The 13267-nt window shown below is 47.5% G+C and overlaps 7 protein-coding genes across 7 annotated transcripts; 5 read left to right on the top strand and 2 right to left on the bottom strand.

Moving 5' to 3' along the window:
* Window positions 1-22: 22 nt before the first annotated feature.
* PSV08DRAFT_326963 (CYTH-like domain-containing protein) lies at window positions 23-799 on the bottom strand. The gene has a single exon (XM_066092722.1). The coding sequence runs from the start codon at window positions 735-737 to the stop codon at window positions 99-101; it is 639 nt and encodes a 212-aa protein (XP_065948449.1). The 5' UTR covers window positions 738-799; the 3' UTR covers window positions 23-98.
* Window positions 800-1711, bottom strand: PSV08DRAFT_326945 (adenylate kinase-domain-containing protein). The gene is made up of 4 exons (XM_066092721.1): window positions 1646-1711; window positions 1324-1604; window positions 1084-1272; window positions 800-1038 (listed from the first exon to the last, which is right to left on the bottom strand). Exons 1-4 carry the CDS (start codon window positions 1680-1682, stop codon window positions 898-900), a joined length of 648 nt encoding a protein of 215 aa, XP_065948448.1. The 5' UTR covers window positions 1683-1711; the 3' UTR covers window positions 800-897.
* A 73-nt stretch (window positions 1712-1784) lies between these two features.
* Window positions 1785-2983, top strand: PSV08DRAFT_229250 (uncharacterized protein). The gene has a single exon (XM_066092240.1). The coding sequence runs from the start codon at window positions 1892-1894 to the stop codon at window positions 2852-2854; it is 963 nt and encodes a 320-aa protein (XP_065948447.1). The 5' UTR covers window positions 1785-1891; the 3' UTR covers window positions 2855-2983.
* Window positions 2984-3001: 18 nt separating this feature from the next.
* Window positions 3002-3792, top strand: PSV08DRAFT_326933 (AAA domain-containing protein). Its single transcript, XM_066092720.1, has one exon. The coding sequence runs from the start codon at window positions 3015-3017 to the stop codon at window positions 3726-3728; it is 714 nt and encodes a 237-aa protein (XP_065948446.1). The 5' UTR covers window positions 3002-3014; the 3' UTR covers window positions 3729-3792.
* A 1034-nt stretch (window positions 3793-4826) lies between these two features.
* Window positions 4827-6159, top strand: PSV08DRAFT_326919 (uncharacterized protein). Its single transcript, XM_014221507.2, has 2 exons — window positions 4827-5008; window positions 5059-6159. The coding sequence occupies exons 1-2, from the start codon at window positions 4853-4855 to the stop codon at window positions 5995-5997; spliced, it is 1095 nt and encodes a 364-aa protein (XP_014076982.1). The 5' UTR covers window positions 4827-4852; the 3' UTR covers window positions 5998-6159.
* Window positions 6160-6659: 500 nt separating this feature from the next.
* On the top strand, window positions 6660-8984 carry PSV08DRAFT_229241 (uncharacterized protein). Its single transcript, XM_066092239.1, has 3 exons — window positions 6660-6919; window positions 6968-8432; window positions 8482-8984. The coding sequence occupies exons 1-3, from the start codon at window positions 6718-6720 to the stop codon at window positions 8714-8716; spliced, it is 1902 nt and encodes a 633-aa protein (XP_065948445.1). The 5' UTR covers window positions 6660-6717; the 3' UTR covers window positions 8717-8984.
* A 1344-nt stretch (window positions 8985-10328) lies between these two features.
* PSV08DRAFT_404560 (uncharacterized protein) lies at window positions 10329-11934 on the top strand. Its single transcript, XM_066093694.1, has 3 exons — window positions 10329-10856; window positions 10905-11182; window positions 11245-11934. Exons 1-3 carry the CDS (start codon window positions 10347-10349, stop codon window positions 11834-11836), a joined length of 1380 nt encoding a protein of 459 aa, XP_065948444.1. The 5' UTR covers window positions 10329-10346; the 3' UTR covers window positions 11837-11934.
* The last annotated feature ends 1333 nt before the right edge of the window (window positions 11935-13267 follow it).

Raw genomic sequence — 13267 nt, 5'->3', positions numbered from 1 at the left:
GCTAACGCAAAGCGTGTATTGCGACACGTCATGTTTGCAAATAACCGAATACAGCTTAGCGCATCAACGGTCACTCAATATGCAGCCTTGCTTCATATCTACAGCCTGCCTTCGGCCTGGCGTTCAAAGTATGCTGTCAGCTTTCCTATTGGCACACCAGCAGCAAACGCCCACCGATATCGTTCCATGAAAGCTACAATCTCTTCGTCCATCTGCTGCATTACCCTTTGCTTGTGGTCCTCCAGCTCTTGGCCCGTATGAGTGAGATGCACTTCGGACTGCAGCTCGACCTCGCCGACCTCGTGCCCAAAGTCCATCGCGTCTAGCACGATCGAGAACCTCTCGTCCGCCAGCCACGTTCTTCTTGTCGTGCACATGGTCGCAATGCGATCGAGGCCGTAAAACTCGCGCTCGCTGCATACTCGTCCTGTAATGGTGCGTACTTGCATCCCGATTTCGCGAGGGTCAGTCAGCTCCTCGAACCTTGAGTTTTGGAAGCTGCCACCCTTTCTCACTTTGGCCTCCCATTGCCCGTTGCGTAGCCTGACCCACACACCTGCTGCTGTGAGGAGTCCAGCTCGGTCGAAGTAAGTATCTTTGAAAATGCGCTGGCCGTGTGACTGGATGCTCTGGAATGGTGGGTTCCCGACATGAAGGATGAGATCTGGGACTGCAAGCCGGCAAAACTTGCGCTCCACCTCCAGAAGAAAGGCTTGAGATATGGCTTTTCGAAACATGGAAAACGCTAGAATCTATGGCTGCAATATTCAAAAAGAAGAACTTGAAGCGTAGATGAAATGCTGGGTAACTTAGTGGTATTGATTTTTGAGAAAACCGGTTCTAGCTGCATGGAAAGGAAACCCTTGGTAGGCGTCACGTGACCAACATATATGCCTCCTATTCCATACATTGTATCTTTCCAGTATCGATTTGATATACACCCACTGTCGTCTTTCTGAGAAATTGTGCCAAATCAGTATCATGTAGACGGTTCGATAGGGTTGTGTACGAGAAATCCGTCTCTCCGTTGGTGTCAATCTGACCGCCGCTTAGCATTAATAAGGACTGCACGATAAACCTTACCTCAATAAGAAGGTTTCGTTCCTGGTACATCTTTATAACCTTGGAGTTCTCCGCGGTGAACTCATCGTATCTCTTCTGGAAGACGACTGCATTATCTGCTTCTCTTCCAAGTAGTTTTCGCGTGAGAAAGCGATTTTTGGCGACCTCTTCTCGACAGTTGAAGAACAGGACCAATGCTGGTGAGCCAATCTTCCCAAGTAAGTATGCTGAGGGAGAGCATTAGTAGTTGGGCACACTAACTTTCTCTTCCACAGGCATAGCCTGATCTAACTGCCTCGGTAAACCATCTACCAGGATCACGCGACGGTCGCTGTATACACTGTCCTTTACGCTATCTTGGAGAATACTGACCAACACCTCTGTGGAAACGAGCTCGCCTCTTTGTACCTGAGATGCCGTAACTAGGTCCGTCATCGAGTTCGAGACAAGTCTCCTCAACGTATCTCCAATAGACAAGTGACAGAATCCATGTTCGTCAGAAAGTCTTCGGCACAGCGTGCCTTTGCCAGAACCAGGAGCTCCTGTAAACCTTAGTCGTGTACTCAGAATCTCACACACTTACCAATGACGAATACGACAGTTGTTGCAGTAGCCTCCATGGCAATTTCTAGGGATGTCGGCCTGGTGAGATAGCCCTGTGTAGCGACGAGAGTTCGCAGCCCTCCATTTATGCCTCCCAAAAGCGGGGTTGTACCCACGTCATCGCTAAATAGCATCAATTGGCATCATTGCATTCTCTGGCAGCAAGTGAACATCTTCAGCATTCCACTTACTTCCTCCGTTTTAGTTCTTCGTTCACGCTCCGACAATGGACTCCGTTTCAATCTACTTTGGACTTCTGCTACTTGGTATCATGTCCATGTATCTGCGTTACAACAGTCATCGCGCAGTATGCCCTATAGCTGTCAACTATCACTTTACGAGGCGCTGCAACAAAACGTGTGGATTCTGCTTTCACACTGCCACCTCCTCTTTCATGGAAAGTTCTGATCACGCAAAGAAAGGGCTTGCATTGCTCAAGGAAGCAGGCATGCGAAAACTGAACTTTGCTGGCGGGGAGCCGTTCCTTTATCCAAAGTTCCTGGCAGAGATGGTGGTCTTCTGCAAAGACGAATTACGACTCGAGTCGGTTTCTATTGTCACAAATGGAAGTCTTGTCAAGGAAAGCTTCTTTCGGCAGTGCGGTTCCAAAATCGACATATTGGCGGTCTCATGTGATTCGTTCAACGAGTCTACCAACATTCAGATCGGCCGTGGATCCGGCGACCAGATCTCGCAGCTATACCGGATTGCTTCCTGGTGCAAGGAGTACGGCATCAAGTTCAAGATCAACTCTGTGGTATGCCGACTCAATTGGAATGAAGATATGAACAAGCACATTGATCGGCTTCGGCCTTTTCGCTGGAAGTGTTTCCAAGTCTTGATTGTCGCAGGGGAAAACGACACTGAGAAGACACTTCGAGACGCCCGCAAGTTCACTATCACTGATGAAGAATACGACAGCTTTTGCAGGCGACATGCGAACCAGACATCACTCGTGCCAGAGTCCAACCAAATGATGGCCAAGTCGTATTTGATTCTCGACGAGTACTTGAGATTTCTAGACCGCGACGGGCGTCAGCCATCTGAATCAATCCTTGACATTGGGGTCGAAAAGGCACTTCAAAGCGTATACTGGGATGAGAAGGCTTTCAGGGACCGTGGAGGAGTATACGACTGGGCTAGGTCAGCTGGTACATGCGGGCTAGATAAACAAGACCTACAGTGGTAAGATCGTGCGACCAACAAGTGGCCGGTAGAATGGAGGTCGGGTGATATTGCGAGACGCGCAGTACGTCATACGCTTCTAAATAAGCCAATTACGTAAAGTTACTATCAATGCTATAGCTTCCTACGCAGATTGAATGTTATAAAATGGTGAATCTGAGCTAATGATTCCACCCTGCCAGAACACCGATATCATGATGTCTACAAGTTTCGGAACCCTCAATAATAGAAGCGGAACTCCAAAACAATCGAACCTCTACCTGATAGGACCTCAGTGTAGTGGGAAGACGACTCTTCTCAACGCATTGAGGGCATTCTACTCCGACCGCGATCCAGCATCTCACGGTATCGAACAGCCGTTTTTCATCGAAGAAGTCGTTCGAGTCATAATGCATGAGAAGGGATTTCAAGCAAGAGACCTATATGATAGCGTTCGAGGCCTTCAGTTACAGACGCACATTCTACTAAGGCAGAACCAAATTGAAGAACAACTGAAGGACCGGTGGTTCTTGGCTGATCGATCAGCGCTAGACACGCTGGTATACGCGAAACAATACACGGGAACCGATGCCTTCAAAGCATTAGCGAGCACGAAGGAGTGGGAAAATTCGAGATTAAGAATGCAATACGCAACAGTGATAGTTTGTGAGGCTGGTAACACAGAGTGGCTAAGCGCAGACAAAGTCAGGTTGGCGTATCAAGATACTGCAGGGTGGAAGGCATTGAATGAATCGTTCTTTGTTATGCTCAGGGAGTATGGAATCTCATACAGCGTCCTACCCAATGCTGTCAAAGACTTGGGGGAGCGGGTAGCACTGGTAAGCCGTCTTTTGAATACAGATACGAGTAACGCATGCTTGGAGCCTGTTTCTTTTTGAACGTATGTAGATTACGAGACCAATTACGGCAACGTCTCATAGAATCATGTTATATTGTTTTTTAGTTGGATTACGCGCTTGTTGTTTGGTTGAAGTGCCAGATCCATTTGATCGTTTCGTCAACTATTTCTAGTACCCATGCGCCAGAGTCAAAGGACTAGTACAAGTCCGTCTGGAGTAGTATTCTGTTCAGCGCCGACTTGATTCGGAGGTCGCTGCTCCCGCGTATATTGAGATCTCACCATCACCTCCCAATTGCATGTACTGAATGAATCCAGCTATCGATGACAACCGATATTCGGCAAAACTTTTCACGGGTTTTAACTCCTTATACACAGCTGATGTTTCAAAGTGTGAATGGTCGACCATCGGTCGGAAGGTTGAGAAAATGGCTAACATCACAGAAAGTTCTATGCACACTAGATATGGAGTTTGTTACACTAAACGCACGAATCTTAGATAACAGTCTTTGTGAGGCCACCGTTCGTTTCTTCCAACAAGAATTTGAAAAATGACCTTTCCTCACATAAAACAATTATTATTTTTGTGAAATATGTCCTGGTGCGACTTGCACTCAAAGAGAAGCTTGGGCGACGATCAGCAGCTTTTGTTCGGCATGGAACGGTTGTAATTTGAAGATATGATTCATATGATGTGAACATTTTGCATGTGGCGTACAGCATGTTACCGTTGAGTCTGTCCATTTGCTGGCCCTTCGTGACAGTATAAAGAAATAACCAAGATATGTATGTATCATGCATCTATTGTCACATCGCTACTGCAAGATAAGCCGAAAATCTACGCACTAATTTGATGTATTCCAGTTTGCATCTTGGCGTCACCAATGTTCACAAATCACCTGAGTATTACATCGACGATGATCACGCCATGGATGCATGCGAAATGCTGTTGTGTAACCGCGGCTTGCTGGACCTCCAATAGCATAGTAACACATATCAGACCCAAGCGCTGGTTTTCTTCCCAAATAATCATGCAAACTGCAAGTGAGGTATGGAAAGAAAACGGCGATCAAACGCGTGTCATGTTTAAACTCCCAGTGCCAAAGATGTCTACGATCTTCATACTCTTGGGCCGAATGTTACTGAACACTCTTCAGAGAAGCGATGTTTAGCAGTCAGCTACAACGCGAGGTTTCTAATGGTTCGAGTCACAAAATCTTATCGATTGAGCCATCAACCCCGTGCCCCGACTCAGCTATCAAAGACTACTGCATTAAGCATGCAGCCATATTCAGGGAGCTCACAAATCTTCGGCGCAGGGTAAGTGTCGTTAAAGGGTTGTTTATGTACTGTTCTGATCACACACCCAGGGATGGGAGAATCCCCAAGGGGATGATCATTTTAAAGTACAGCGTTATCGAGCAGACAATGCAGATAAATCTGGAAGACGCATATTCTACAACATGATGTGCCAGATTGGCGACGAGCTTCACGAGGCGACTTCAGCTCTGCCATCAACGCCATCATTTACCACAAACCCCGCCATCCTTGATCTTTGCATGGCGCCTGGCGGCTTCACAGCCTCTGTCTTCAAAAGAAACTGCTATGCCAGGATATGCGGAATCAGTCTTCCCGTATCCCGGGGTGGCCATGAGATGATACTTCCTAACTGGCAAAGTGACCCAAGGATACGAGTCCGCTTCCTCGATATCACGATGCTGGCGGCCGAGATGGACGTTACCAATATCCCGGCGGAACATCCTGATGCTAACAACTTTCTGTTCGACCGTCCTTTTTGTGGCGAAGCTTTTGATCTTGTCTTCTGCGACGGCCAGGTTCTGCGAACGCATTCTAGAGCGGAGTATCGCGAGAAACGGGAGGCATGGCGGCTACTAACAAGTCAACTTGTACTGGCGCTTCAGCGTGTCAAGCAAAGCGGCAAAATTGTGATTCTGCTACATAAGCTCGAAGCTTGGGATACAGTCTTGTTACTGTATACTTTGAGAAAGTTTTCGTCATTGCAGCTGTTCAAACCGCAAAGAAAGCATGCAATCAGATCCTCATTCTACGTAGTTGCTGAACAAATCCAAACGCAGAGCCCATTGTTTCAAGCGTCTATAACAACCTGGAAGGAGGAGTGGTACATAGCAACGTTTGGAAGTGATACAGAGTGTAGGGATAACCAGGCCAGATTCGACGGTATTGTAGGTCATGTCTTGTCAGAATTTGGCACAGACTTGTTAGAGTTGGGACAGCCTATCTGGGAAGTACAGAGCGCTGCACTGCGAAAAGCTTCATTTGTCAAGTAGCATTCCGACGTTGAGAAAAAGCAATCATCTCTACTCACTCCTGTTTTTGCGTTTGCCATTTGGCGCAATTGCCGAGGTTAGCAGCGGTAGTTACTATTCTACTTACTATGTGTTATATAGGGTAAATGCTTTGGAGAGCTTCACGAAGAATGTATCGGTCAGAAAGTATGATCTAGATTCTTTGAACACGATTGGGTTGCCCGAGTTAGAGTCGTCCATTTCAGCCTCACGATACGCTTCGCTGTGCTGCTTTTCCTGCGATACCCCCCGATCTGCACCTGCTGCATCAACAACGCTAGCAGCTAGCAGGTAAAACTCTTAAAAGCAATCGTTTCAGCGACGAACTAGAAAAACTCTGTGTTGATGGAGCACGGAATCGATTACAGCATCAATGAGTCATGACTACGCACGCAACTCGATGCAGCCCCTTACGAACAGTAGTGCCGCAACCCCACCTTATTGGGTATGTGCCAACCATCGAAAATCCTTCCGATATTTATTCGCTACAAGAGATAATCATGCGATGGCTTGCATATTGTCTACTTGGAAGTCTAGCACTGGGCTGGCGTTGCTGCGCCATTGTGGCAATTGTACGAAAGATGGTGTAGCATGTATGCTTGGATAGAAAGCTATAAGACATAGGGAATACTGATATAAGAGCAGCTTACCAGCCACTTGATCTCGTACTTCTTTAGTTTGGCTACCGTTCGACAACTGTGAATGATCATGGACTCTATTCAAAGCAAGCTAGGCTACAATTTCGCACACCATGAGCACCTTGAGAGTGCTTTTGTCGCAGCTCATAGAAGTGAAAAGGACGGCATTGCGAGTGACGGAAACAGGGGAATGGCTCGGATCGGGCAAATAGCTATTGATATGGCCGAAACCTCATATGCTGTTGTAGTTGAGAAAGCGCGTCTAAGTAAGCACTCTTTCCAAAGAACATGTGAACACACTATAATGCGTACAGCCGACATCAATCGTCGGAGATATTGGTGGAAAGACAAGAAGAAAGTAGCGACGGCATGTAAAGTTTTGGATATCGAGTCCCGTATCGTCCGGAGTGCTCGACAGAACGGGCAAGAGCTTTCCGCGGAAGTGCTGAATTTCGCATTGAATGCCGTGATCGGTGCTGTCTGGCGCGACTGTCAAGATCAGAACAGAAGCGTCAACGAGTCATGCAGCACCGTTTCAAGAATCTTGGGCCAAATTGATGGCTTCCTCAATGCATCGACAGCCGCTAACGGCGATCAAAATGTGTCTCTTGTCGCTAAGAATAGCGCATCAATCTTTTCACCAGGACTAGTAACGCACGAAACACCAGAGGGAAATGTAGTAAGCGACTTGGACATAAGAGAACGTTCAGCCAATCCTGAGACATACGAAGACTTTACTGTGTTTTCACCACTATCGGTCTCGGAAGAACATGACGACCTAGTTACTGAACCATCGTCGCCCCGGTGGTTCATTATAGAGCAACAGCCTTTTTCAGAGCATGACACTGCGAATTCTTCTAACCAAAATCATGACCATGGAAACACCACCTGCTCGTTATCAGCTGGAATACATGGTATGCGTGTACAACCTATTCTCTCGGTTGAGCAGGAAAGAGTTTTAGAATCCATACCGCCTGGGGAAGTTGATAGCAGCGCACCTACCACTGCAACGTCAAAACGAGCTTTGCCCGGCCGAGAGCCTGGAGACTCATTGGGAGCACAGGATGCAAGATCGTTGGAGAGGAAGAATAAACGAGCCCAAACAGAGAGAGGTAGGGTCGATGCAGCGCTAGAGTCATTGCTAGATGCGGAGCGACAGAAGATCGGTCCATGTTCACAACCAGAGCGCGCCAAACTACTAGGACATCTGGAATATCCCCAGACCGCTCCGCTCAAGGGCCCATATCATATACTCAAGTTTTTGTATCTGGCAATCGGCAGCTGGGATACGCTTGCCGACTTTACTAGTCAACTTCAAAGCGCTAGGGAAGCGCGGCGCTCCTCTGATTCATTGTCCCATTTCTCTTCGACTGCCTCGATGGCATTCAACATGATATGTCGACTCGAAAATGAGAGGACTACGTGCATCCTGTTGAAACGATATTACGCGATAAAATTTCTTGAGGATGGACAACAGTCTTCTCAGCCACGCGAAAGCATGCAAGTGGAAACTGCAGTGACTTTTGGGTTTGGAAACACACGGCAAAGAGGCAATCCCCAGATGCGGCATGAAGCTGCTGAGATTAAGCTTTTGACTTCCAAGATTGCCCCTGATGTTGAAAAGACGTCTGACGAGTACCCGGCGGTTTACGACAAAGTCAAACGTTTCCGACAATTAGGAAAACGATTGCAGATATTGACAAAGCGCTTTGGAATCGGTGTATTAGTCCTCCTACCTTCTGGGCCGTCCTTTCCTGGCGTCTCTTTGACAGATCGCATGTGAGTATGCTATGTTTCACAACACCAGAAACCTGGCTGACCAAAATAGGCTCTCTGATATCAACATGCACGATCTTGCTGAATTTGCTACGCTGTTAGAAAAAGAACAGGGACCACTTTTGAGGAAACTTAGCAATGCTGTCGCGCCAACCTTGTTAGCGCTTGCAGCCTTCTACCAAGGTCAAAACATGGGTCCCCCGCCTAGTCTTGTAGACATAGAGAGCTTGAAGGATACACCCAAGGCGTTACTTACTCTGACGCCTGATGACTCACATGCGATCTAAATACATTCATAACCAAGTCTACTCGCACCACCGCGTTGGACGGCGAAGCATCAGATCTGTCTGGCCGGAATCACCACCTGTCACCAGCAAAAAATGATGCTATCGATCCTTCGCGAACAGATATATTCAGGAATTCTTTCCATTAGTAATTTAAATAAAACGCTTTACATTTACTGTGTTATAGTACATGGTCTAGCTCAAAAGGTCAAGGCCAATCCACAATCGAGTAGTCAATCAAAAATCAAACTGAATTTCAGTCGCCAATGTTGGAGCGGATGAAGAAGATCCCTATGAATGCCAAAAGGAGATCCTGATATTTAACACTGATATATTCACGTGCTACTACACAATAACATATATCTATATGTTTACGAGTCTGGTTACAAACCTATCATTAGGACAGTATTACGACCATGGAGGCGATAGAGCTGCTGAGCAACTAGATGACTCATCGTTACCTATTATGATTATCGAATACATCAAGTCTGTTCAATGCCCTAACCTCCAACCTAGGAGGGGTTGAACCATGATCGGGGGCTCCACAGATTTGCGACACCATAGCTCATTCTTTCTGGAATCTTTGTGACACTACTGACGATTCTGCGCATTTCGTTTACCGCCGCTTCTCTACCTAACAGGATCGCTAGTTATGTTTAAAGTACTGTTGATGACAGCGTTCGGAACACCAAGCTTGCCGACCCAATCTCAAACCTGTTATCGTGGGTCCCGCCACCCGCTGTACTCTCGGCATACCACTCGCGGAATCCTAAGTAGTTCAAGTCGCTCTCACTTTCTAAATAAGGGGCTATATTCAGCCTGCAAAGCTTGAGCCTGATAACGATACCTGCGCCTTGCTGTGTTAGAAGCCGGCTAAGCTTTTGCTATCACTTATGTCATCTTCCTCTCTGCAAGATAAAAAGATCTTTTCTACCGTTTTATGATGACAAATGACCCGGCCGAAGCACCTACGTAGCCCTGGCGAGTGTGGAGCAGCTATTCTTAGCTTATGAAGGAGCTGGCGGACCAGCATTTGGTTCTTGTGTTGCTGTGAGTTAAAGAAAGGACCAACTTGGTATGACGTATCAAATCGCATTAGCGCTTGGGACAATAGTACAGTACTGATTCGCACTTTCAGATGAACTAGGTGGGTGTGTCCCACATAACTGCAGTTGACTGATTCAAATCAGCTCATTGGCCCGCTATTTGACGTCAAAGATAGCTAGACGGTGTTGGGTGCGAGGTGGTGCGGTGGATTATCGCGCATAAAAGAAAAAACAACTTCCACGGGTCGTAGTAACACTGAAAAACTAATTAATATACAGTTTCATATCTAAGTAAATAGCCTCACGAATTTCAGCAATTTTTTCTATCGCGATAGTGTTGATACTTCGATATTCTCTGTAGGTGTGTAACCAAATCTTGGAAGTTCGCGCACGGGCCTGATGCATCACTGAAAATGAGCTCCTTCGTAGTGTTTCAGTGGCGGCGGAATTAACTAGTCGTAAGAACGCTACGTCCGACCCGGCAACACTCTCAGCGGAAGATCTCCTATTTGCCAAGAACTGCCAAGCAACAACAAATCAACACTGTTTTCACGAAACCCACCACTCTCATCGCTGCACACGTTACCATGGCCATGTCGCCGCCGACATCATTCTCTACTATCAACGACAAGAGCACGCAAATCTCCTCCTGGCTCGAAGAACTACCCCCGACGCCCCCAGCAGACGAAGAATGCGGGCTACTGAAGCGCAAGCGTGCCATTTCAGAGCCGACAAGCGTACGCCAGTTCACCACCATGTCCACACATCGGGGCGTCAGCCCTAGCAAACGTCAGCGACGGGACTCGGACGACTTGCGACCGGAGCAGAGCGTATCGGCTGTTGGGTCAAATGCCCGCCCGCTCATCTTGGGCAGTTCAACCACTTTTAGCCCGCCCGGCAGTCGTGTAGGCGCCTCGACGCCACGACGCAGTAATAGCCCATCGCGCGAGACAATTGCTGCTCTGAGGGTAGCAACCCCTTCGATAACGACGGAACCGCTGGACGGGGTGGAGTCGGAACCTCCTGCGCAGGTCATGGCCGTAGTAGCGCGGCTCGAGAACGGACTGGATCAGGGCTGGATACCGGGGTGGCTGGAAGTGCGTACCCGCCTTGTGTCACTGCTAAATCTGGCTAACTTATCTCAGGAACTAGTTAGAGCTGATACAGATATCGGTTTCCAAAGATTTAAGCCTATCGCATTTAGCAACACTGCCACCCGCGATCTCTCTGACCCTAGCCTTGACTCTGCTGCCCGTGCTGAGTTAGAATACACCTTAAGGAAAGTAAAACAGATATATAAGAAAGCATTACATTGCCAAACAAGAGGCCGAGATGAAAACGCATGGTGCGACAACGTAATTAGGCCGATGGTGAAGCTGGCACTCCGGTTGTACGCAAAGGGCAAGCTCTCTTTGCAGAATGTGTATTTTGACCTTAGCCAATCCGCTTAAAAGTGCTAGTAGGCTGACGTGTTTGATATTGTAGGCAGTCTCAGAGCATTGATATTGAGTTCCTATCGCGCGCTACTGATGCATCTGGCAAGCAGCGCATCCTTGATCGAAAGGCTGATTATACCCTCTCCTACTCGCATGACACGTCACCTTTCGAAGCTCTATATGCACGCCTTCTGCAGCACAGAAACCAGTGTATCAGCCATACGACTGACGCCTTTACCAAAACTACAGCTGTCTTTTCTGGGGTAGAGGTCAAGCCCTCTGACGGCGACAAGCTTGAGGCCGAATATCAGCTTAGTATATGGATGGCGGCGAATCTGCGTAAGAAAGCGAAACTAGGGCGACGTGTGGGGCTGCCCGACACGACCTACCTTATAGAGCCAGGCTTTACTATTGTAGGACACGAGATGTATTTCTATATCGCGTACATGGATTCTAGACAAGGCGAAGCGGTGCGTATCCTAGAGTTTGGTAATGCCGCAACTAGTAGTATGTCAGGTGCTTTTAAACAGCTTAGGATGTGGCGGAACGTCATAGAATACGGCCTTGACGAGGGCCTCGATGGTTTCTGGGGCAGATTTCTGAAGCCTGTATTGGAAAGATTAGCAGCTGGAGACGAATAGATCTCGCTGATAGTGACGTTAGACGAACTACATGCCAGCTTGCTGCGCTGCGATGAGTGACGCTAATGACTGTTTGGAATGTTATCGTTCACATCTATCGTAATCTACCGATGCGGGCTAGCTTGCAGTGCACAATGGTCATTACCCCACTAATACTGACCAATCGCGGAAGCATAGTTACATCTAAGCGACACTGCAGGAGAATCTCAGCCATTTAAAACGAAGTCGCTCGTGCGATAGGTATGCACATAATGAGTTTGGGTTAACTACAGGTTGGGTTGGAAATACACGACACTAAGCAGCTCTTTGCATGTAGACGGGGTTTATTTGGGCCTTCCCACCCTCGTATTTAGTAGGTAATGAGGGCGCTTTTTTGAGTGTGATGGGAAGGCAGCATTGTGATGCAACTACATCAGCGCCTCCACGTCATGCATATATGCGCCGAGACTGGTGTAAAGGCTCTCCCCACATGACAAGGCATACAAGGAGCACTTCGATTTTCTTCCGAGTCAGTTTTCATAGCGAGCTTCTCGTGGTTCGGTACAACTGAGCACAAGTATAGCCAGATAGCCGATGACTATTGATCACTGGCAATGAAACTGTTCTATAACAGCAGCCTAGCCAACATTTTAATTTTGAGAAAAACCAAAGAGATTATAGTTTGCTTTTTACTTGCTCTTGATACCTTGCTGCATCTCAATTTCCACATCTTCACTCCTGCAGTACTTCTACCTAGTTACATACAGTCTTCACCGATCAAGCCATGATCGAACCACTCATATCTAGTGCCTAGGGCAGCAACATTTGGACAATTCATCCCTCCAATTCCCTGAACTGTAGTAACTGGATACCGGAGCTGCTGCATAAAAAGAAAGAAAGATAGTAAGCGCTTCGGCTTTCCCCTACCATTCGCTGCTGCTCTGACACTTTCCAGCTACGTGGCTTGCTCCACCTATCGCACATTCTCAAGTAAATTACATACAAGGAAGGCTCGTATATAGCGCAATCAAAGTCTCTGGAATGCGGATAGGCTCATATCTGATCTATCATCAGCCGTCTTTATGGTTGAGCTCCACAACCTGGCGTAGAAAAGATGTACGTAAAGCAAATAAAAGATTAGGATTAATGCAACATGCAGTATTAGAGCACAAATAAGACAGCACTATCAATTGGTACTGTGCACATGCGGATGTTGATCGAAGTGTACTGCTTAGCACCCGATCCCAGTCCCCACCTAGCTGTGTTCGGGTGTCCACAGTGCACCAGTACCAGACTACAGTTTGCTTGTGCGACGTTCAGCTTGCAGCTCCCTTACCAGACTGATGCACGTCAATCAACCATGCAGAGAGTTGGCCATAGGCTAGGGGGCAATGTCTTCGCATGCCGCATACAACGAGGTAGCAGACCTACCCATGATGGCGAAGGCTAACC

Source organism: Bipolaris maydis (genome assembly GCF_028858645.1).
Source record: "Bipolaris maydis strain C4 unplaced genomic scaffold PSV08scaffold_13, whole genome shotgun sequence".
NCBI classification, from domain to species: Eukaryota; Fungi; Ascomycota; class Dothideomycetes; order Pleosporales; family Pleosporaceae; genus Bipolaris; species Bipolaris maydis.
The sequence above is the reverse complement of the archived record's forward strand: the minus strand, read 5'-3'. Positions and strand labels throughout refer to the sequence as shown.